At 42.9% G+C, this 25412-nt stretch overlaps 1 protein-coding gene across 1 annotated transcript in view; it reads left to right on the top strand.

The window, feature by feature from the left end:
* Nucleotides 1-1217: 1217 nt before the first annotated feature.
* celsr1a (cadherin EGF LAG seven-pass G-type receptor 1a) overlaps nucleotides 1218-25412 on the top strand; it is a gene marked incomplete at its 5' end in the record, with an annotated part of 84126 nt that continues 59931 nt past the window's right edge. The window contains one exon of the mRNA XM_080518026.1: nucleotides 1218-4749. Within this exon, the coding sequence (XP_080374152.1) occupies nucleotides 1218-4749 (3532 nt within the window). The remainder of the gene's footprint in view (nucleotides 4750-25412) is intronic.

Here is a 25412-nt window from a genome sequence, read left to right on the forward strand (position 1 = left end):
ATTTAAATTAACACCATCCTGAAGGCAATCAGTTGTGAAAGAAATGCATTATGAATACTCTATTGTAACATGTTCAAGTATTTGATCTATTCCATACAAGTTAACATACATTTTACAAGATATTTAGAGTCAGTCACTCATTTAGAATGAATGAAGTCTTTAGATCTGCAAATTATTAATTGCCCATATTGTTCAGCCTTTTGCCATAACCTTTATTGTGAGAATACATCGTGTCCAACCAAAATTACTTGGCATAACGTCTTTTTGATAGCGACATTTATTTACCATAGAGTTTGAAATAAAGTAAAACTGAATAAAATGCCTGCTGTTGAAATTGTCATAAAAGCTGGTTATAAGTACTTACAGCAGTTTTGCACAGCAGTAGTTTATTTTGTGTGGAATTTAATCTATAGGTAACATTTTTAAGTACTCTTGTCACTCTGGACAATAAAATACAGTTCCATTTTTTTTGCATGGATAAATTCAACCGACTTCTAAATTAAATGAGGGCAGATGACCGATAGATATAACGCGTCACGATTAATCAAAATAAGTAACTTAAAATATAGTTTAAAGTAGAATGTTTTCTCTTGGGGAAAAAAACTGTTGCTCATCTGTATTTTTGTATTGAACACTATAAACTTTCCCCACAACACTTGCTTGAGGTCCGATTCCAAAACTTTTTAAAACTCCGATTTTGTGCCATCACTACTCAAAACTTGTTGAACACACTCACACACACGCGCACACACACACACACACACAGTAGTTGAAGGAGCAGTTTTCTCCAGCTCTCTCCTTATTGTCATAACAATACACTTGTGCGCTTTGGTCACCCGGTCAGTGCCACTTCCTAAATCTCCATGAGAAAAAAACAGAGCCCCCCCCCCACTCCGTGAAAGCGTCCCAGAGGGGGGAACCCAGCAGGTTTATGGTAATAAGCCCTCTGAGGAGGAGAGGAGGAGAAGAGGAGGAGGAGGAGGAGATCCACGAAGCCATTTTGTACTCATTTTGAACTCAGTGTGGTTTCACGCAGCCGCTGCGCGCCGTGGATACGCGGAGACTATGGATCCCGAGCGTCTTTTCCCACGTTGAAACTTCACCATGAGGGATAAAAACAAGACGCGGTGCTGGGAGCGGAAGAGTTAAGGCTTTTTTTTTTCTTTCCATCCCCCCGGTGAAGTTTGGATGGGATTGTGGCATATTTTTACACAAGCATGGAGCTGCCGATGCGTTGGATTTGGGTCTGTGTCCTGCTCTCCGCGCCGCTTGCGGGATGTTTGGAGATGCACCTCTCGGAGACTCTGCAGCCCGGGACTCTTTTGGCGAACCTGTCCCTCGGCCCTGGATGGATTTATAAACTCGACCGGACTTTAACGCCCAAATCCACCCAGAGCTTGTTCCAGGTGGAGAAGCGCAGCGGAGTTATCCGTCTGTCCCGCAAAGTTGAGTGCGCGCACACGCCGAGGAACCCGGCTCCGGTTTATTTCCGAGCAGGTTCCTCCAGCCGCGGGGACGTTGTTCTGACGCATTTCAATGTGTTTGTGCACGGACAGGACTGCTTTATTAAATACAAGAGAAAGAAAGCGTCGGCTGAGCCCGACGTTCACATTAAGCGCATCTCAAAAGTGGATCCAACTTCCTGCTTACCCGCAGGTACGTTGGTTTTGAATGTAACCCAACTTTTGCCCGGCTTTACGCGCGGCACTCTCTTTCTGAACAGTGGGTGTGTTGGGAAAGACTTAGTCGCGGTGTTCAGACATGGGGATTTGTTCCTGGTCAGTGACTTCTGTCTTGAGCACAGTGGAGAGCCCGAGGTGAGTTTGCAGTGCGTCCTGCACAGCTCTGCCAGCAGCCGCCTCTCTGTGCAGCTCAGTGTGACGCTCCTCGGAGCGCCCGCACAGCAGGACGGCCCCACGAGCAACCAGAGAAAACCTGACACGTTCATCCACAGAGGGAAGAGGCAGGTAAACACGGCTCCCCAGTTCCAGCTGCCAAACTATCAGGTGTCTGTGCCCGAGAATGAGCCTGCGGGAACCCGGGTGATCACCCTGAAAGCCACAGACCCGGATGATGGAGCTGCAGGGAGACTAGAGTACAGCATGGAGGCCTTGTTTGACAGGAGGTCGAGTGACTTTTTTGACATGAACGCACGGACAGGGAGCATAACAACCACCCAGGCACTAGACAGAGAAGTCAAAGACACGCATGTGTTCAAAGTTAGTGTCACTGACAATGGCACCCCCAAAAGACCAGCAACTTCCTTCCTCACCATCACTGTGAGTGACACCAATGACCACAGCCCAGTTTTTGAGCAAAATGAATACAGAGTGAGCATCCGTGAGAATGTGGAAGTGGGATATGAAGTGATGACAGTACGGGCAACCGACGGCGATGCCCCCTCGAATGCCGACATGGTTTATAAAATTGTGAATGGTGAAGGTGTGAACTCTGTGTTTGCGATCGATCCGCGTAACGGGCTGGTGAAGATCAGGGAGCGGCCCGATCGGGAGACCAGGGCCCAGTACCAGCTGATCGTCGAGGCAAACGATCAGGGCAAAGATCCGGGTCCTCGAAGCGCAACGGCCACGGTCAGCATCTCTGTGGAAGATGAAAATGACAACTACCCCCAGTTCAAAGTAAAGCGATATGTGGTGCAGGTCCCCGAGAATGTGGTGGTCAACACCAAAGTCATCCAGGTGGAAGCAACGGATAAAGACGTGGGCAACAATGCCAAAGTTCACTACAGCATCATCAGTGGCAACATTAAAGGGCAATTCTACATTCACTCCCCGACTGGTGTGATCGATGTCATCAATCCACTGGACTATGAGCTGATTCGGGAGTATAACCTGCGGATTAAGGCTCAGGATGGTGGCAGGCCCCCTCTAATAAATGGTACTGGAATGGTGGTGGTGCAAGTGGTGGACGTCAACGACAATGCTCCCATGTTTGTCAGCACGCCGTTCCAGGCCACTGTGTTGGAAAATGTGGCAATTGGGTACTCTGTGATTCACATCCAAGCAATCGATGGTGATTCTGGAGAAAACGCCCTTCTGGAGTACCGGCTCACTGACACCACATCTGGTTTTCCGTTCACCATCAACAACAGTACAGGCTGGATTACAGTCAGCGAGGAACTGGACAGGGAGACCACTGAATACTACACATTCGGCGTTGAGGCCAGAGATCATGGGGTCCCTGTCATGTCCTCCTCTGCCAGCGTCAGCATCACAGTGCTGGATGTGAATGACAACGTTCCCACTTTCACAGAGAAGACGTACTCATTGAAGATCAACGAGGACGCTGTTGTGGGAACCAGCGTGCTCACGATGACAGCGGTGGATCGGGACGTTAACAGTGTGGTGACCTATCAGATCTCCAGTGGCAACACCAGGAACCGCTTTGCCATCACCAGCCAGAGCGGCGGCGGTCTCATCACATTAGCCCTCCCTTTGGACTACAAGCAGGAGCGTCAATACGTCCTGACGGTCATGGCCAGCGATGGGACGCGCTACGACACCACGCAGGTATTCATCAACGTCACGGACGCCAACACACACAGGCCCGTCTTCCAAAACGCCAACTACCAGGTGATGCTCAGCGAAGAGAATCCAGTGGGCTCCACTGTGGTGGTGATCAGTGCCACAGATGAGGACACGGGTGAAAATGCCCGTATAACGTATGTAATGGAGGACAATGTTCCTCAGTTTAAAATTGACCCGGATACAGGTGCCATCACAACACAAATAGAGATCGACTATGAGGACCAGGCCTCCTACACATTGGCAATCATTGCCAGGGACAATGGCATTCCTCAGAAGTCTGACACCACTTATGTGGAGATTATCATCCAGGATGCTAATGACAACGCTCCTCAGTTTCTCAGAGATATGTACCAGGGGACTGTATTAGAAGATGCACTGACTTACACTAGTGTGCTTCAGATCTCTGCTTCAGACCGGGATTCTGGCCCAAATGGCTGGGTGAGCTACACGTTTCAAGGTGGCGATGATGGAGACGGAGATTTTATGATTGAGCCGTACTCTGGTATCGTCAGGACTCTTCGCAAGCTGGACCGAGAGAATGTCCCCGTTTACAATCTCAAAGCTTTTGCTGTGGATAAGGGGGTTCCGCCTCTGAAAGCAGCCGTGTCCGTTCACGTCATTGTCCAAGACGTGAACGACAACGCTCCTGTGTTCGAGAAGGACGAGCTTTTCATCGACGTGGAGGAGAACAGAGAGGTGGGTTCGGTCGTGGCCCAGATCACTGCCACCGACCCAGACGAGGGAACCAACGCTCAGATCATCTACCAGATCATAGAAGGGAATTTTCCGGAAGTCTTCCAGCTGGATATTTTCAACGGCGACCTCACTTCTCTCACTGAGCTGGATTACGAGACTAAAACGGAGTATGTCATAGTGGTCCAGGCAACATCTGCGCCACTGGTGAGCCGGGCCACTGTGCACATCCGCTTGGTCGACCTGAACGACAATCCACCTGTGCTGCATGACTTTGAGATCATTTTTAACAACTACGTCACCAACAAGTCTAACAGTTTTCCATCTGGAGTAATAGGAAGGGTACCAGCTCATGACCCGGATGTGTCAGATAGATTACACTACACGTTTGAGTCGGGCAATGAGCTCAGCCTGCTGCTGCTGAATGAAGACACCGGGGAGCTGAAGCTGAGCAGGGATATGGACAATGACAGAGCCCTGGAAGCACCCATGATCATCTCCGTCACAGGTGAGTAATTATACATTTTTATGTCTCCTTTTCTGTGGGAAAATCCTGTTGTCCATGTCAGGTTTCACATGTCGGTGCATTCCAACATGTAATAATATGTTGGAGCTGGGAATTTGAGTCACTCCTCGTGATGTATGATCACTCTGTTGAGTCAGTGTGGTAGTTTTGTATCGACAGCAGAAGGAGAGAGGCGGGTTTCCGTCATGAGTGTGTTGACTGCATGTTCAGTTAGTTTGCTGCAGGCTCTCTGTAGGATCCGGTTGTGCTGCTTTTGTTCAATTCGGGTGATAAATGTATGCGTGGAAGTGGTTGGTTTGGGTAATAAAAGGCTGTTGTTAGAGGGGCACCCTCATAACTGAACTGCTTTGTTGCTGTGCTCATGTGAGTTTTTGTGCAAAGAAGCACGCGCGCACAGCATCAGTGCAAGTTTATGCAAAGTTTATATGAGCAGCTCTCTTTGAAGTGCAGGAGTAAAACTTTTTTCTGTAGGTTGCACTCTGCAGGGAAGTTCGAATAACATATTGTGGAAAGATGTCATCCAGAATAAGTTGACCTTCTTAATGGTGGTACCTTGGCTTTACATGAACACTGATATATAGAGACATTGCTGTGATGGTTTGGATATGAAGAATTTTTGCATGCAAGGTCGCATTCAAAGAATTTGCCTTGATTTTCCTTTTTTACAGGAAGAAGCAGACTTTGGTCTTTAAAGTTAAATATTAGACAAATGAAAACTCTTGGACACTCACGCCCGAAGTGGCAGGGCAGCGGCCACAGGCAGGAGAAATCGACCCCCTCCTGACAGAATAACTCACCTGTCACTTCCAGGCAGCTGCTTGTCTAACCCACTTTCTGTCTGTCTGTACATTGCTTTTTCTCTTTTCTCGATCTGCCTTTTCCCTATTGGTTAATTAGAACTTGAAATGAGAAAACACACCAATGGAGTTTTTTCTCTTTTCTGTATCTCATCTGATCATCTCTCAAAGTTGGAAACATTTCCGTGCACCGTACATGCTGAAGGGTGCACGAGTACTCTGCAGCCTGGATTATGACATTCCTTATGTTCATTAGTTGTGAAGTGTGACTATATATCTCCTCTGATTTCTTAATTTCTCTGCAAGTGACTGAGAAAATGTTGAGAGTGAGGCTTGCAACATCCCCCCCGACACACACAGGCACACACACACACACACACACACACACACTTTCCTCACAACGATCTTTCTTCTGAAGCACTGCTACCTCGTCTTTCTTGTGGTCAAAAGTGTTTTATGACCCCCCCCCTGTAGATGACCTGCGGAGCATCTGGGCACCCAGGGACTCTCCACAATAGTCAGAGGCCTTATACGCCTCAAATCTCCACCTCTGAATATGTGTCTGTCAATAACTACTGACACGCTTCGCTGTATCCATGACAACACTGACCTCATGATAGTCCCCGGGGAGGGGAGGGGGGGGGGGGGGGGGGGGTGCTGCACCGCTTCAATAGCTGAAGCCTTGAGTGTCCAAATACACAAAAATATGTCAGCATGTGCTCAAGCACAATTAAGCAGATGTGCACAATTACACAGAAGAAGAGCTACACACACACACGCACAATTTTTTTTGGAAGGTTCACCCAGATGTCAAGTGTTAGGTAACCATTACTACTGACGTCTTGACCTGTCGACCTTGGGCTCTTGGGAGAGGAAAGCCTGAGGGGGATTGGTGAGTAATCAGCACTTTAACGAGCATGAAGAGACAAGACACCAATTGTGTCTTAGTCTCACTTGAATGCAGCCTCCCCCTCCCTTTTAAAGGTTTCTGTTTCATTTTAGGAAGGATTGTTGTTGTTTTTTTACCTCCCAAATCTAATTTAGATGGATTTCTGAAGGTTCACTTTACTCTGAAACTCCCAAAAGTACTTACTAGATTGTGTCTTTTATTTTGAATAGTTAATATTGGCTAAATGTTCACATTTTAATTTCTAAGATTGTGGTTGTAATACAGGTTTTGGTTAAATTTGCTCATTCAGTCATGCTTAATTCAACTAATGGGACTAATTAATTTCAGTTGCTGTGATCAATATAATATCGGACCATAAAGATGAGTATTGATGAAGCATAACAGAAACCAACAGTGAAACAGAGACGGTCAGACACAATCTGCCTCTGGTTTCATTGAAACTTGTGCAGGTGCTTTTTTTTTTTTTTTTTTTGTGAGCGGAGGGCCTGAGAATTTTTCTCGAGCCGTCTGCTGAAACACAAGAACGCCTTGATAACTCTTCTGAGATACGCTTTCTCGACACACTTTGCTAGCCACAACACTGCCGCATGTGTCCTGGCTCCCTCTACATGTACTTGTGTGTCTGTATTCCAGTGGCTGAGGTTTATATGTCCCCATTGAAAGAGTTCTTATCTTCGCTTGTCAAATTTGACTTAAAACCTTTTGCGGATTTTTTCTTTAAAAGAAAAAATCTGTTCTTATGCATCACAAAAGAAAAGTTATAGTGTATTTGAGTGTACTGCACATATACCCTGTATATTCCCCTCCACATTTTCTGCTATAACTCTTTTAGATGGAAACGTTTACAGCCCAATGAGAGAGCAAGGTTAGGAAAAAGGAACACCATGCATTTTTGATGATAATAAATCTGATATTTTCATGCTCGTATGATGTATATTATGCAACTGAGCTTTCTCAACTTTGACAGCAATGCTGGATTGATTGCATGCAATTTGTATATGCAGTGGTATTTTTACCACATGAGAACACATGCAAAGTTTATATATAATTTGTATAAACAGTCAAAATGGTGGCACACACACTGAAGACAGTGTTTTACATAGGAGGCTGTGGTCCAGGTGCCCGTTTGAATCAGACCCAGTCCCTTAAATATGAACACTTCCTTGCAAAACAGGGCAAGTCTGCAGTGTTAGAGAAATGAGGAATTCCTTTCGAATTTGTCATTGGGGTACTCCACAATCATCTGATTGACTGCCAAAACTGATAAAAGTGTGAGCACCAAGACGGTGCCGCAATCTAAGAACAAAATAAATGACTTCCTGAAGTGGAGATTAAAAGGCTTGATAGTTCAGCAGTACATAAATTAATTTGAGAAACTAGTCTGAGCAGATGTGGTTTGTTGCAGCTCTTCAAGCATTTAATGATACATGAGGAGAAACGTTTACATACAAAGCATCTTTTTCCTTTTCCTTTTTATAAGCATCATCGAATGTGGTTTTTGTCTCTTTTCCTGACGGGACTCACTGTGTACCATCTAAAGCCTGCACCAACAAGCTACAGGCAGAGTTTCCCATTCACAAATAGCAGCGGAGCAGATTGCTACTTAAATGATTAGACGAATCAATGAATCAATGAATAATGCCCCGTTGCCTTTTTTCCCATTCCGTGTCTGATCTCTTTTCCCTCTACTGTCCGTGAGGGAGACAGCATGATGCTACACGCACTCACACACCGTCACTCGCCCCACCCTCTCCTGCACCTCCCTGTGTGTTGGCTCTTTTCCCTATGGGGGCTTTTCCTGAGCTTCCTTACATATGGGTTTGGCTTCTAATCCTTAGAGGAGTTGCATAACTCAGCACGTTTTTTGGATTTACTTTGGCTTTCTTACCTATGCTACTGTGACCTCTGATTGCATTCCTACTGTGACTCAGCCTTGAATTGAATAATTAAGCTTCTTATTTTTCAATTTTTCTTCTCGATTTAGTTTTTTTGGCATTAAACTCTTATTTCAGACTCATTTGGTAAGACGGATTATTCTCATGGAAGTCAAGGGACTTATACTGCTCCTCATGGAAGCACAGGTGTGGCAGCAGCACAGATACAGTGACAACACATGACCTCTTACCTGTAAGATCAAAGCAGCATGCCAGGTATCTACACATCTTCAGTGGTGAGAAACGATTGGGATAACACAAAAGACCTGATGATCTCAGGAGGATGGATGAAAAAACAAAGTGTGTGGGAGAACGTCATCGTTTATGTCGCTCTTTCTTACACTTTTTTCTGTCTCTAAAAGAAGTCGGTATTTGGGCTAACTGGGAAAAACCCAAACAAAGATTTGAGTTCTAAAAGTTCAAAGTATAAAGGAACAGACTCTCCTTCCATTGAGCCAAAAACTAAATGTTTCTCATTTATCTTTGGATTGATGGTAGAAAAGGTCATCCTTTAATTCCACTACTGGCGGTTTCAGCGCCATCTATGCTCGTTGTTTATGTTCTGAAGTGTATTTCATAAGACTCTGAATTAATCCGATAGAGTTAATTTACCATTCAAGCCAGCCCGGGGTGGATTGTGTTGCTGCTCTGTCGACAAATGTGTCCGCTTCACTTTGAGCCATGTGACGGCTGGATCTCCCTGCTTCTCATTCCACACTCAGTCGTGGTCAGACTTGTCTTGTTTTTACAGAAATCATCTTTTTCTCAGGTAGAAATCAGTCTTGATGTCTGCCTTGATGCCACAAAACTCCTCTGAAATGCAATGTATAAACACACAAGGTTTTGAAAATGTCATGAGTAAAATGCACATTCTGTATAGTTGAAAGATGAAGTAAAAGTAACACAGATGTACTGTAAATCTCAAAGATGGGAATTGTAATTTAAGTACAGTATTAAAACTTGTTAATTCCCATTTGTAATCAGTGGAACAAGCAATCCAGGACGTTTCCTCTGTAACTTTCTGGATGAAGTTTTTTTGCTTTCTTACATCATGAAAGATGTATGTGGCCCAAACTATCCAAAGAATTTCAATATCAACTTAATGCAATGACGTTTAATCACAAGTCTGCAGGGTTGGTGCCAGCATGCATTTGCCATGTCTGCAGCAGCTCGTACGTTCTCTCCCACTATACATATCTGTGCGTCTTGAAATGCCTTGTAACTGATATTCAGGGATCCCATTCATTCCTAAGATTTCACACACCCTCCTGGATTTTTAACTTGGACCCTCACCACATTCCCCTTAAGTTTCCTCCCTCCTGCGTCCATCTCGCTCTCGGCCTCCAGTCTGATTGTTTACCCTCATGACCACTCGGCCGTATCTACTTGTAATTTTCCGCAAAAAAGTAATCTCATTGCTCGACAATGTGCCTGCCGGGTGTTGCTCTCCCATACCACGTATTTGTCGAGGCTAAATCAGTCCTGAGTGGCTGGACAAACTTATTAGATTACTGTCCTTGCGTCTTGTCTGTGCAGCCATGCCCGTCTGCGTCCATGTATCCGTCTGTGCATGTAAAACCTTCACACTTGACACTGTTATGTCTGCGTCTAGCAAGTATTTTGCGTGTTAGTTCTTTTCTTCACGTTGCATGGATTTGTTTTCATTGGTTCGTTTTCTGTTGTTGAGTCTATCAGTGTAGTCCAGACTAAAATATCCCAGCAGCTATTAGGTTTTCCGTAGAATTTCTACGGCATCTATTTGTGTGAAAACGATTCCACATACTTTACTAAATCGTTCCGAAAGGCTTAAAGTTAGTCTATTCTGGAAAAATGAACTGGTTTCTGTCAAAGTGTTAAATTGAACCAACTTTTGTTTTTATGTTTGTACAATTTACTTTGTCATACACAATCTGCAGTAACGAGATGATTTACGATAAATACAAACACTTGTGTGGATGATGCTGATGTCTTTGTTGTTTGACTTCTTTCAAATAACAGTGTTCTTCCTCTTGCCCCTAATTTACACTAGCTGTTGCTTCTTTTGTTATTTTAACATCACGTGTTCTTTCTGTAGAAGTAGAGCAGTTTGTTCATGAGCATCATGGAACTGAACATGTTTAGTGCATTTATTACACTTGGTGATTTCTTAATAATGATAAATTTGCAATATATTCTGCCATTAGAGTGAAAACACGAAGCTCGTTGACTCAGTCTTTCCAGTTTCATGTTCGTCACCCCAACTTGTCATTTAAAGTTAAATGAACTCATACATAATACGTGTGTTAACTATTTTAGCATCCTATCTCATCAAACATCACTTTTTAAAGCAGCAGATTTTAAACCAAACCATATCATTGTAAGTGAATTCTGGTAGTCACGTCCAACAATGATTAACAAGTGATACCTCTCTTTGGTTTATATCTTGATGCTTAAAGCAAAAAAGAGGAAATATTTTGTCTTTTAAGTATGAATAAAATGAATGTCTGCAAACAGTAAGAAAATGTGCCTGTGAAATTGGTTTATCATAAATTCAGTTATATTTTTTCCCAAGATGCAGCTGCACATGAGAAGAAAAATATGTTTTGCACATTGAAATCTTATTGAAAAAACGTGGTTCTCCCTCGTCCTGAGGCAGGGTGGTGAGAAAAAAAACCCAAAACTCTCTTATGTGTTCAATGAGCAGGAAAGGAATCACATTCATGCTTAATCTCGTACATCCACCGCCGGCTTTAATGTGTGCTCGTACGCCGTGTGCCTCCAGGTTGTTGTCTGTGGAGTTTGAAGTGTAAATACCAGAGGATCAGGACTGGTCACTGGTCGACTCCACTGATGTCTGAACGCTCAATTACAGGCTTGAGAGAGGAGGGACGTCTAAACTAAAGGATCTGAGGCTGTCTGCTGATGCCGTCGCTGGCTGTGAGAGGCGACGTGGCCACACACTGACTGGGATGAGTCAGATGCTGCTGCTAATTTTCCCTCTGGGAGAAAAGTGTTTGAATTTGCTTTATATGTGGATACAACATGGCGCTTTGTACAAATATTTTCGACTATTGTAGCCATGTTGATTATTATTTCCACTCACGGACCCCAGAAACATCCCTAAAGAAAAAGAAAACAACAAAACATGGACGCGTCCTCCATTGCAGGGGAATAATTTCCTCTGACAATGAATTGAAACAATTCCACTAGCAAATTATACCAGTTGAATAATTGTATTTTAAAATACAAACAAAGTTGCCCTACCAACTTTCTGGCATCAAGAGTTAAAGTCTTGTTAACTCTTGTCAGGCTTCTTTGTAACTTCCACATTAAAAGTGTGTTCTCAGCTCTTTTTTTTTTTTTTTTATGTTTGAAACAACTTACAACCAGTTTCTGACATCTCTTGGTTTGTGTTAGAGCAAGTGGTGTATAGCACAGTTTAGTTCAGAGGCCCAATTTCATCTTGAGTAGGCCTGAGTACGAACATTTTGCAATAATAACCTTTTAATTCAAACTTTAACAATATTCTTTGTTGTGGTGTGGAGTATATGTGATAAAAATGCCCATATTTCACAAAAACGAACAATTGCTTCAGAAAATGACTACAATCTCAATATAAAGCCAATTTTAATTGAACACTCTGGTGTCAAATACACTGAAATTGGAAAAGAAAAGAAAAAAAAAGCCTCTTCTATAGGCATTGCCTGATGCATGTTTTTAAAAAGTCACCCTAACATTACTTTGAGCAATGAGGCAGCTATCTTTCATGCCGATGTCTCAGTTCAGGCCTTAATATAGATTTTAACTCGATATTTTCTTTGAAATGTTCTCATTTTGCTTGGCGGCTTGGTGGACCGGATTGGAGCCTCTTGCAGGCTGGTCTTGACCCTCAGGTCTTGTGTTTGACACCCCAGTGTCAAATGAGCAATGTTTAGGGTCAGGGTATGCATTCGATTGGAAAGAACTCCAAAGTTCCACTTCAGTGATATATTCCCGATTTTACCTCAAATGGTGTTTTTCATCATTCTGTAATACCTGAGCTTAAACAAGCAAATTGCATGGAAACACAAGCATATTGTGAACATGACAGTCCCTGGAGGATTATAGGCCTCTTCAGAAAGTCTCATTTTGTGCATCTCTACATCTGAAAGGTTTTGTCTCCATAACAGATGTTAACGGTGTTCATGTGAACTTTCATTTCATTCATTCATTTTTCAATGAACACCACCACCCCGGTTTAGAAGCATTTTTTTTCTCCCTTTCTTTCTACCAGATCAACAATTACAGCTTTCACACCAAACTCAAACATCCTTTGAATAGTTTGTCCCTGTCCACTATTTCCTGCCTGAGCTGCGTTTGCTCCCACACTCCTAATCCGCGTCGGCACTTCCTTCAAGATCAGTGGCTTGCTTCCTGCAGGTAATCTCTCTAAGCACGGCCTGTGTTTCCGATGTTGCCCCACTAGTGAGCAAAGTGAGCCACCAACACATGTGCTTTGGGCTGGAAATGCACAGCGTGGGCCTTTATGTTGTTTTTAAGGTTTAAAAAAAAAAGTAAGTCGATATTTGTGCTAATTTCTGATGGATCCCTACACACACACACACACACACACACACACACACACACACACACACACACACACACACACACACACACACACACACACACACACACACAGAGGAAACGCGTTATCTCCACTCTACTTGCCATAGGACACTGATTTCACCACTTGCACTCGCAGGTTTAGGGTGGTTGGAGACGGTGGGGGGGGGGTGAAGGGGGGACTTCTCTGATTGTAACCGGACACACCTCTCCCCCCCCCCCGGTCCCTCTTTCTTCTTCACTCTGTTTGATACAATACTCTCCTTTGTCTCTCTCCACGGGGGGAGGCAGGGGCAGCTTCGCAGCTCGCCAACGGCTCACGAGTGTGACATTACATGCGTCATGATGTGCGATGACCAGCTGCTGGAATGTAAAGTGGTGGGTGGGTGGGAGGGTGTGTCAGGGACCGAGGGTCTATTCTACACATACAGTCTGTAGAGTGAGTGAATGACAAGTGTGACAGCAAAATAAGAGAAGATCACGCGAGAGCCGTTCACACCGCAGGGGCTACGTGCTCAGTTACTGAATGTGGCTTATATTTTCAGGATGTGTTTTTAGGACCCCTGTAAGAACCTGTCCTGAACTATAAAACTTCTCTTTTCGCAAACAATATGTCCTTTTCGCTGTGGCTCATACTGACACCAAATTGGCAACAGCCTCATGTGAATGACATGACATTTACTTGTTGTCACAGCTACTCCGACGTATGCAGAGGTCATGTACCAGTCATGTGTAGGCTGCATACCAGGAGGTCAGATTCTGTGCCGATATACTATCTTGTCCCAGCGAAAACCCATGTGATGCCAATCGTCTGTTCAACTGCTTGTTAACGCCATTTACAGAACATCAGATCACACGTGTGGAAAATTCTAAAACATATGCAACTCAATTTGGATCGGCTACTTGTAGACTTGACTTATTTGGCTTTTTGCACAGTGATTGATTTTGTAAGTCTTTTGACTTCACCCACACCTGTGCCTTACCATATATGGTCATTTGCATGTTTTCCTTGTCTCTTCAGTACAAACCATCAATTAAGTTAATAACAGTTACACAACTCATCACTTTTCGATTGAGAAACACATTTTGCAAGACATTAGAACGAGACATTATTGCGAAAGCTTTTTGAAAGACATCCATTTAGAATTTCGGGATTTGTACAACTATGTGTTGCGCAATACAATGTGTTTTAGTCAGTCTTACACATTCTAACAATCACAAGACACATAACCTGCTGTAAAAAGTCACAAATGTAAAAAAAAAAAATCTTGAAATGTTATTTAACTGCACCCAAGGATTAACATTTCCTATAATAAGGGGTTAAGATGTTGAAACCAAAATGTCAAGAAATAAAGCACCATAGCAGCTTTTATATCTGTTTTTCTTTAAGGTCAATAATTTGAAAAGAACAAAGCTTGAAGTACAGAACAATATGTGTTTGACAAGACCGGTTTTCCCACCCAGAACTGAACCAAAAAAAAAAAAAATTGACATCATATCTTTTGATTGAGGAAGTAACGATTGAAAACCGCATTAGGAAGGCTTGTGGAGGTTTTATGTTTTTGATTCAGACTTTTCTCACAGTGGCTTTCCTGAAAACTGACACCTCTCAGTAATTGCTCTCTCGTCGAGAAAACTACCCGATTGGGGCTTTAACACTGATCCTCTGTGAGTGTTGGCGTTGGACTGTACAGACGGACTTGATGCCAGGTTGTCTTTGCCGAGGTGTCGGCTTTAGTCATTCCCCCTTCAGCCCGAGAAGGAGCTGGCTGACAGGTGTAATCCTGACAGTTAATAGCTTTGTGTTCATGAACTTGTTGATGCACGCTTACTTCTCAAATTGATGTCCCTGTTTTGTCATCTTAGCTTTCAGAGTGCATTCAGTTATTCTCCAAAGACAGATTCTGATTGGATTGGTGTTTGGAATAGGTGGCGTAGCTTCATGTGGGAGTTAGTAAGATGTGGAAGATGTGATCCTGAAGCTTTCCAGCCCTTTAACTTCATGTGCTCCCCATCCGCAATCATTGTGGACTGCAAGCCCAATTTTCAAGTTGGTTCATTCATTATTAAAAAAAAGGAAAGTCGTTTTAAATACATTTAAACATCATTGTAATTCTAAATACTATGGAATTTCACAGATAGATCAAAATATAATCAAAATCTACATGTATATTTTTTGTTATTTTGTTTTCCAAAAGTTTCACGTTAACATGACTACATTTTGAAAATGATTTCTGTTTCCACAGGAATTACAGAAAATGAGGTTGGAGCATCCTTGAAAAATTGCGTTTTCTCTCGTTTACACTGAGAAAGAATTGAAATGTTGTCAAAAAATTCCACCTCTCTTTTCACTTTAAAATGTTGTGTAAACAGGTTTTCGTGTAATAAAAACATTGATATATGCTTGCTGAACTCACAATCCGTCCCTCACAAAGATGGAAAATTGACCACTCCTGAAGTAGATTTAGGAATTAATGATATGTACATGCTTGACATTATCCAAGCACATTGCATTTGAATGATTATGATTTCTCTTTGGTGTGTCAACCCTCTGTCTTGTTCAACACCCTCTTTAGATATAGATCTTGTTCACAGGCAGTGTTTACTGCCGTGAGGGGGGATTTGAACCACAACTCTGGCCAAGAGCCGCCGCCTTGGCCCGATGTGTCGGTCTCAGACAGCTGCTGTCGTCACCGGCTTCGCCTTACAACCTCCTAACAGCCTCTGTTCCGCTCGCCGCTACCGACAGCGTGACATTTTTGGTAGGTTTGATGAGACGAGCACTGAGGAGATGTGAACCGAAGAGCACCCAACTCAAACAGACGTGCAAATCTGAAGGCGCATCGGCACGCCGTCAGTGTGTCACAGTGGACCATAAACAGTGGGAGTCATGTGCGTTAGCAGGCAGAGCGTAAACACACACACACACACACACACACACACACACACACACACACACACACACACACACACACACACACACACACACACACACACACACACACACACACACACACACACACACACACACACACACACACACACACACACACACCCCAGGTCACACTTGGCTCCTACAGGCGGGAGTGGCTTAGAGCTCAGCATGCATTTCAAAGGAGCAGACTTTAAGACGTGCGGATTGAGGCTTTGTGTGCTTTCTCCGGCCCTCCAGGCCTCATCTTTTAACGCGGAGCGTCAGACTCTGATACGCAGATGCAGACAGAGGAACCTTCGAGGTACGTTGAGTTTGCTCTGCCTTTTCACTGGATGTCAGGATACCTCTTTGAAGTGAGACATCCTCTGGTTACATTCTGGATAGGGTGTCTCAAGACGCTCAATAACACATCTATAAAGTGCACAGAAGTATTTGCGCTGATGCAGGTTATCATTATCTCCCTTCATGTCACTCACGACGCTGCTGTGGACTCTGCAGCGGTCCCCCGAAGTGTGAAGGCCAAGTTTCACACAAAGATCTTTTCCACCTTTTATACGGCGCACAAAACCAGCCTCACCCTCCCAAAATGTATTCAGTTACGTGTGTATCAAAGTAAAAAAAAAAAAAGGTACTTTATTCTCTCCTGAACAGCTTTTTTTTTACGCAGCACATCACTTTACCCATGCTCTGTCTTGGGATTAGTTCATTACAAATGTTTAAGAATATGTTTCGTTGAAGTCATTCTAACAATACTGTGGGAAGAAGTAACTGTCAGTGTTTTTTTTTACATAATTTTACATAATGCAAATTTAGCACTTTAAAACAGTGTTGGACAGTAAAGCATCATGAATCCACTAAACATACCGGTATATGTTAACAGAGTTCAATACAGCTATTTCAGTATACATGTCATTTCTGTACTTTGCTACTTTCTGCAGTAATATCACACAAAGAGTCAGTTTTAATCCCTTTCCTTCAATATGTAAAGCTGATAAAAACAAAGTAGATTCAAAGAATGAAAAAAACTAAAATCCTACTGACAGTTTAGAAGCTACAAATGCACCTTTTCGACATTTTGTTCACAACAATGGTGATATCCTGCCAGTATTCCTGCTAAATACTTATGAGTATAATTATTTCCAATATGCATATTACAAAAGACTTGAATCCATATATTTGACCAATGAGATGGAGCCATTCTTCACCAGATTATATTGACAGTCGTATTTTACTTCACTATTACATCATACATGCTGGACACAGGAGGAAAGACAGAAACACAAAACCACAAAATTCAACAAACTGTTCCACTTCTGAAGCTGCATGTGATTTAAAAAAAAATAAATAAAAATTGTGTGTCCAGTTTAAATTGGCTCAGAGAACAGAAGGAGCACTGTTATATCTTCAAGCACAGACACCTATATCATTATTAGTAAAAGGAAGTGATGCTTTTCTCTTGACTGATCTGTGTTCGATGGTTCATTGCCCTCCTGACACCTCAGTTTATGCAAAGACCCAGAAACCACAAAGCCCGCCTCTGTCTGCCTCCATCACATGTGATGTGGGGGAAATAGTGTGCGTGCCGCTATCAACCTGATCGAATTACACCTCCGCTTACAGTGAGGAGCTGTTTATCTGTGGGTATTTGAGTCCGTTTGTGTGTGAGATCACAAAATGCCTTTGCATGAGCTTTCTGCCAACAATCGGCTCCTTCTCATTCCTGTTGTCCCTTAAGTGAAAACTGTGAGGAGGAACTTTGAAAGCACACGAAGATGCCAAAGCAAACCTGTGTGACCTGACTGGCTGCCACCTGACTTCACCTCGCCAGTGTCCCATACGTTCCATCAGAGGAGGATCTTTACCAGTGCGAGTGCACTTGTACATTAGCCATTATCTTGCTGCCAACTCCTAACCTTTCCATAGAGCAGTTACATACTGAGAGGATGCACAAGGTACTCAGGATTGTAATAGAGCTAGAATTGATCTGGTGAGACATAATGTCCATAAAGACCGACTATAAAGCTTCAATGTTTTACCCAAAGTCTCATTATGCGATGGCTAAGCCTAGGCAGTTTTCAGAAAGGCATGTTTAGTAAGTAGCTTTTATTTTTGGTGAATCTATAAGACATTGAGGGCTGGAATCAAATCCAAGAAACTATTGTCCACTTCAAACATAGAGAGCAAGAATCAGTGTGTTTAATGTCTGGATCCTGTCTGTCTGGAAGCCAATGAGGTGCGTCCAGAGTTCTTGACCTCTGCTTATGGTCGTTTGGCCTTTGAACCCCAGAACAAAGTGCTTGGCTGAGATTATATTATGAGGACTCAGTGACTCTCAACTGCCCTTTTGTCTGAGCAGGTCTTCGGTCACCGCTGCTCAGTCTGGATTCTCCCTCTGCCTGTGTTCTACAGATAACGTCGGACTCAACCATGGCGTCAGGAATTATTAACATTGTTGGTTTCATTAATCGTTAAAGATATATTTTTCTTAATGCTATTTAAACACTTATACTAAGTCGCCATGTTATGACTCCGTTTGTAGAACTAGTTGCGAGCACCTTGCATGGGAGCCTTCACCATCTAAATACGACAGCATTTTCAGTGGTTTTGTGTAGATAGACACATTTGCTAGTACAGTTTTGCTGTTCTGAAAACTTGATATAAATGGAAAAAAATGTTTGTGTCTGTGTGGTTGAGGTCAAAATGTCCTTGTACCATTTTTTTTTTTTTATCCAACTTGGGACTGACACACTCACGCCTCAATCACTGGGAGAATGTGCAAACTCTGCAAGGAAATGTACTAAAGCTTGGACTTAAAGCAAAAATGAACACTTGTTGATTTTCATGGCTCATCACAAATCTTATTTGAATTCAGACATCACAGAAGCAGTTAAAAGGTAAAGCCAGAAGTAATTGCTCACTCATCACAACAATGATTTACAGGCCTGTGCCTTGATTTGATTCAGGTTTATTTTTCTGAGTTAAGCACCACATTTTATCTTCCAGTACTCTTTCTCTGTGTGTGTTCTAAATATTACCGTAGTTTAAACTTGTGTTGGAGGTGTGAGAAGACTGTGTGAGTGTGTTAGGACTCACACATGTTGTAATGGAGTCACAGGACGACAGGCTTCAATACTGTGAGCATTTTCTTTATTGTCATACAAACCTGGGTGCGTCCAGTGGACTTGCTCGGATCTCATGCATTCACAGGTTTTGGTTTGGGTTTATTCATCTGACACCACTTACTAGCTGGGGGGGGGGGGGGCAGAACCAGAAGTCCTTTGGAGTTCAACCATGTGTGTGATGTGAGGAATGAGTTGGTTCAGCTCCAGAGTCCAACGCTTACTCTTTCCTTTCCGGGGGTCCGGGGTGGGCAGCTGGCTCTCGATGCCAGACATACTGATGCTTTCTGCTGCTCTCAGACACATCCATCAAAAATACCTCTCATCTCCCATGAGTGGTTAATACGGGCATTAGTTAGAGGACCTCGGCTTTTCATTTTACTTTTACTTTTCTAAATTTAAACGCATGTCTGCTGGAGGATATTTGTAGTGATTCATGCAACATTTTTATCCTCTGTTATTACAGCAAACATGACTCTGGGCTCTAAATGTTTGATTAGTAGACATTTAATGTTATTATTATTGCTCTTATTTTAGTATATGCAGTTGATGCAGTAGAAATCTGTCTGATTGGTTAAGTGTGTTGAAATGCAGAGCATGAATTGAAAAAGCCTAGAAATGTTGCAATGTGTAGTTTGTGAGTGTCAGTATTTTGATGACATCTTGCAGCTCTTGTAAACACATTGAGGCTGTTGGATTGGACGTGTCCAGGTTTGATTTCTGCATTGGGGTATTTACAGACGCAGTCAAAGTCAAAAACACTTACCGTAAGTAAGAACCTAATTTCTCCCACAATCAGCTTCAAATACTGGAATAGCATGCACACATTTACATTCAATCCTGATTTGAAGGGATTATTGCATACACTTTGTTACAAATCTTAAAGATTAAAGCTTGTTCTACTCTATAAATACTGTTTCATGCATTCCTTTCATATTTCATCTGTGATAACTGATGTGTTCGCTGGGGCTGCTCTGACTTCACCCAGTTACTGTGCAGACTGTAGAAACTTTACATGGGAAATCTGACTGCTTCTTGTTGATTGATGACTACGAACATACTTGCTCAGTATCCAAATACTCATGCCAAGTTTTTTTTTTCTTTGTGATTGTTCAGCTTTGTGAGAAACTGACAGATTTCCTCTTACCCATGTTTACGTCGCTCCAAGTGTGACCGAGCTTTGTGCTTTCGTTTACTCTACAAGGTGTGTTTCAAGGTCAGAGGAGGCATGTCGAAACAAACTTCCCCTTGCACGCCTTTTACATACATTCATGAACCGACACACACACACACACACACACACACACACACACACACACACACACACACACACACACACACACACACACACACACACACACACACACACACACACACACACACACACACTGAGGCCACACTGACATCAGTCAAGGACTGTCAGTCTTTTGAGATGAGAGAACAGCAGAGATCTGTGGTTAGTTGTGGTTTTGCTGCAGGCCCACATCGGTTTACACAGTGATCGTTATTAGCCGCACACACGTGCACACACGTGCACACACTGGTATCTCTATCCATACTTGCTCTGTGTAGTCAGTCCGTGGGGTCGAGGGGGCTTCGGGGCTGATAAAGTGGAAATGGCCTGTTATTACTGAAGCGATGACAGCAGCTGTGGGCAGGAATCACACACTAGCATGCCTCTGGATCTGTGTAAGCACCATCGCCTATTAAATCCACTATAACTCCTCATTAAGTTCTTCAGTCTTTTTGCTCATCCAAAGTTTTTTTTTTCTGTTAAGATCCATAATCCATATCCATGTGAATTGTTTGTTGCACTAGAGCAGATGTGCATATACGCTCTTGTCTATGTGCTTTTTATACCCTGCATGCTCACAGACATCTGGAATGAGTTTGATGCATACATGTACAGAAAAGGAGACTCACAGTTCCATTAGTAAAATTGTTCTGGAAATATTTGTTGTTGCCCAGTGATCGCGAAGCTGATGTTCTTATTTGAGAAATCCACGAATATTGGCTGTAAATCTTTAATACAGGTGACTGTAAAAGCAGAATCATCATCAAATTAGATATCGTGGAATTTACTGAAGTTGATTGTAAAACGAAGCTGATGTGAAAAATGACCAAAAATAACAAAGTCAACAAACTGCAGAAAGCAAAGAACAAATCTCCAAGTGTAGACACACTAAAATTGTCTGCGTAAGACTTTGTATATCGCACGTCATGTTTCCTGATCAAATGATATCATGCAGCTTTGGATCACATCTATATTTTTGATCTCCAAGTGAAGTCACATTTTCATCAGCAATAAAGTCAGAGTGACAGTCAAGGACTGTTACATCCAGGTAGACAATTTAATCTGTCAGCCTACTTTTCACATGCATCTCAAGCGTCGTGGACTCTATACAATTAACCTCAACCTGGGAAATGACATCAGGCTAACTGGCACACAGTCAGGATCAATAAAAACCACAGAGATTTACACGTGTACTCTCATATTTTGGATGTCTTTCACAGGCGGCTGAAAAACCTCGACATTCCTGAATGTACCACAGGAATGACTGAGAGCTGCATACATGTGCGATCATGCTATTTCACACGTTTTTCACTGTGTTTTGATGAATTATGTTAAAACGCCCGCTCGCAAAGATAGAAAATTGAGATAATTGCTCTGGTGAAGAAACCGAGGTGCCTGCTACGATATCCCCATTCCTCTGTTGTCAGTGGCTTTTTTATGCACACAGAGAACAGAGCATGTGGTATTATGTGTTATTTAGTGACCACACTCCTGTTTTGCTGTGTAAGCATCTTCGAAACATGTTGCAGCACAGCCGTCAAAATTTCTCTGACTTTATTTCTTCAGGTTTAAAGATATTTAGATTGATCCGGAGCAGTGAGAACATAATTCATGGGGTGGTTATGATTCGGCTCTATGGGGGGGGGGGAGGGGGGGGGATTCAGTCACTGTGTGATGTGGGAGGCGTGTCCCTGCAGGTTGAGCCATAATTTAACACCCCCCACCCCCCCACCTCCAATAAATCCCAATGCTTCAAAAGGAGGGAAGGAGCCAGAGAATAGCAGGATGGAGGAGAGACAAGAGAGGAAAGACAGATTTCTGGTGATCATGTTGAGTCTGTAAAGTGTTTTAACCTTCATCTTTTTACTTTAAGTAAGCTTCATTGCCATATGCAGGGGGGTCTTATAGAAAGATCAAATCTAAAAATTTTGCAGTATAAAACATCATAAATGCAACAAAGGACGGTCTTTGTATATATAGTGAAACTCTAGATGTAGAAGAGCTGTGTTATCCACATTTTAAAGGTTTTTGCAGCTCTCGATGCATTTAATTTGTTGAAAAGTGGCTCAAGTCCTCATATCAGAGTTGTAATAACGCAAAGTTTGTGTGACTCTCTCAGTGGTGCATTGACAGAAAGCGATCCGTTTCTCTGCCTCCTCCTTTTCTTCCCTGAAGCTGACTCATTATCGCACACCGGCCTCGTCATCCGTGTCAGCCGACACAATACAGTGACATTTAGGTGACCCTGCAGAGGAGAGGAGGAAGAGGAGGAGGAGGAGAAGGGAGAGGCTGAAGATGAAGAGTGAGGGAATGGAAGTTAAAGGAATCTCAGGGAGGAATAAAGTGAGTTGAACGACGGTAAAAAGAAAGGAGGAAAAAGGGGCGGGGTGTGGGGACGCAATCCTTATTTTACCCTCGCATTCCCTCTCTTTGTGACTTCAAAGAAACTCCCGGTGAGAAGGAATTATTCCTCTCCGCTGAACCGTGCTCTGCTGTGTTCTCCTCAGTTCTCTTCCCCCTCTACAACCCCCCCAAACACAATCACGTTTACCCAACGCCGCCATGGAGTAAAGCAGCTCCATTGGAAAAATACGGAATGGCTCTCTGCTGCCATTATTGTTGTGTTGGCTGTACTTTGTTCTCATTTTTACGTTTTTCTCACTTGAATCGTGAAACAGAAATTGCAAAAAAAAGACCTTCTGTGTCTGAATAAAAACTCTAAACACACATGAAGTACAGTCCTCCTAAACTATTCCCGAACCATCCTCAGCAATATGTCTGCACTTCTTGATGAAACCCGAGAGAGAGATAGCGATGCGTCTGATCCATGGCAGGCCCGGTGAGGGCTCGGAGCCAGAGGAGGATAGAAACATCAAGCAGTCAGCTGGCAGCCAGCAGCTGCAGGTGGGCCGGCTGCATTTGAGCAGCACGGGTTGGGGTATGCGGGGGGGGGCATCTGCCGTCGTATCGTACCATTTCAGTCTGTGAGCCTCTCCGTTTGCTCGCCAACTTGATGCATGAATGAATCGGCGGATGTGACGGCTTCACCTCGCCTCGATAATTTCATGAATGACTCATTGATCCAGCAAAATATTGGGCCGGGCGGACAACTGGCCGACGCAGACCCGAGCAGCTGATACAGCGATTGTGTTAATGTGCTGGGGCAGTTAGGGCAGCTAGCCAAACATTTGCCGGAGCTAAATACACCAATTATCGTGAATCCTTGCTTGTCTGTGGTGGTCTGTGGTTATTTTGATGTTGGTTTAGTTGGTTTGCAACCAATATAGTTGCTCCATTCAGCATGAAAACAGGAGAATGTTTACAATTTAGGGTTGTTGTTTTTTTTTTTTTTTTTTTGCAAAAACCTCACATTTCAATGTAAAAGCCTGCGTGGACTGCTCAGCTTTTTCAGTCTCGTCTTCTCATAATTGTTAGCTTTAAGTCTTTGTCTGACAGCTTTAAAGTTCCGGCTATTACATTAACAATTTATAGAGTTTTTCGAGACTTCCTGAGGTTGACAGCACGTCTGAAAACAGGCCTGCAGGCCTCAAATGCTCAGCAGGAGATCTGAAGGAGTTTTACTGTGGCTAATTAGGAATGAAAACTAACAATTATATCAATCTGCTTTTTTTAAAGTGGGTTTTTTCCTTGGGTGTTCAATTCACTAACCCCAATATGTTAACAGCAGATGTAAAATTAGGAATGACAGGTATTCTTTTCATTGTAAATCTGAAAAAGTAGATGGTATGTTGGATTTTCCTCAGAAGAATTGAAGCTAAAATACAAAGGCAATGTGGTGTTATTTGACCTTTTACCTCATTTTGTTTACCATTTTGATAATTGTTAGTTGACCAGCAGAATCTAAACTGCCAGAATGATGAGTTTTTGTCGGCTATTCAATTAGCTAGAATTTATATGCAGGTGAAATTATTATTTTGGTATTTTTATCGTTGTAGATAACAGGATCTATGGTTTTGGAAGGTTTATGATACTGACATTTTTTTCAACAAAATAATCTTCCAAATTGAGTGTTTTGTTGTTAATATAGTTTAAAGGAAGTTAATCTCAGGCTAACAGTGGATTTACCATTAGAATGCAACCATCCCATGCTAAACTTCTTATATAGTTATATATGTATTTATTCGTTTATTTATTTATTTAATTGTTTGTTTATGTGACCGAAGACCTTGTATGACTCTGAAAAAACACAATAAACTGAAAAGTCAACCACTGCAAGAGTGAATATGTAGAAATGCAGTATTTGGAGCTATACCAAAGCATGCTAGCAACCTCATTCTTTTAAAACTAATCAAAAAAATTACAAATTACAAAGGAGACATTCATTGACAGAAAATGCAGCACAATAAAATTTTAAAGCATCTAAACACATGACTTTGGATGCTTAATGCTGATGCAAACACAAATCTTTACTCCCACATATAATTTCTATTCATCAACTGAGAAATACAGAGGGAAAAATTTGTGCTTTGACTCTTTTATTTTGATGAAGTTGGCATGGAGCCGACTGCAGGATGAGATCATTGCTATCCGAGCTGTTACTTTGTGGAGCTTGTAAGTGGGCGGAGCTTGTGGGGTCTGTCTCTTTAAGGGCGTGGAGTTTGTAGTTGTCTGTGTCTGTAAGTGGGCGGGGTTTGGCACAGGGCCACTTTAACGCCAGCAGGGGTGGAGGCAGGACGGGGGTACAGAGGGGGGGCATTCAGCAGGTGTCGGTGGGGTATTCAGGGGTGTCGGAAGGGTCAGTGTCTACCAGGCTTTGTCCTTGACGCTGGACACACACACACACACACACACACACACACACACACACACACACACACACACACACACACACACACGTTGCTAAGATTTGCCCCACTCTATTTAAACTGACACAAGTCTCATGGTTTCCCTTGGCGACCCCCCCTTCACTTCTCTACCCCCTCCTCTTTCTTTTTTTTCCTCCTCTGCTTTGTTGAAAAGAGCCAATGGTGCGTTTGCTGGTAACTAGGCACCCTATTTATCAGTAACCAGCACCAACAATAACTGTAACCCGACACCTCCGCTTAGTGAAAGAG

This window comes from Blennius ocellaris, assembly GCF_963422515.1.
Source record: "Blennius ocellaris genome assembly, chromosome: 22".
NCBI lineage: Eukaryota > Metazoa > Chordata > Actinopteri > Blenniiformes > Blenniidae > Blennius > Blennius ocellaris.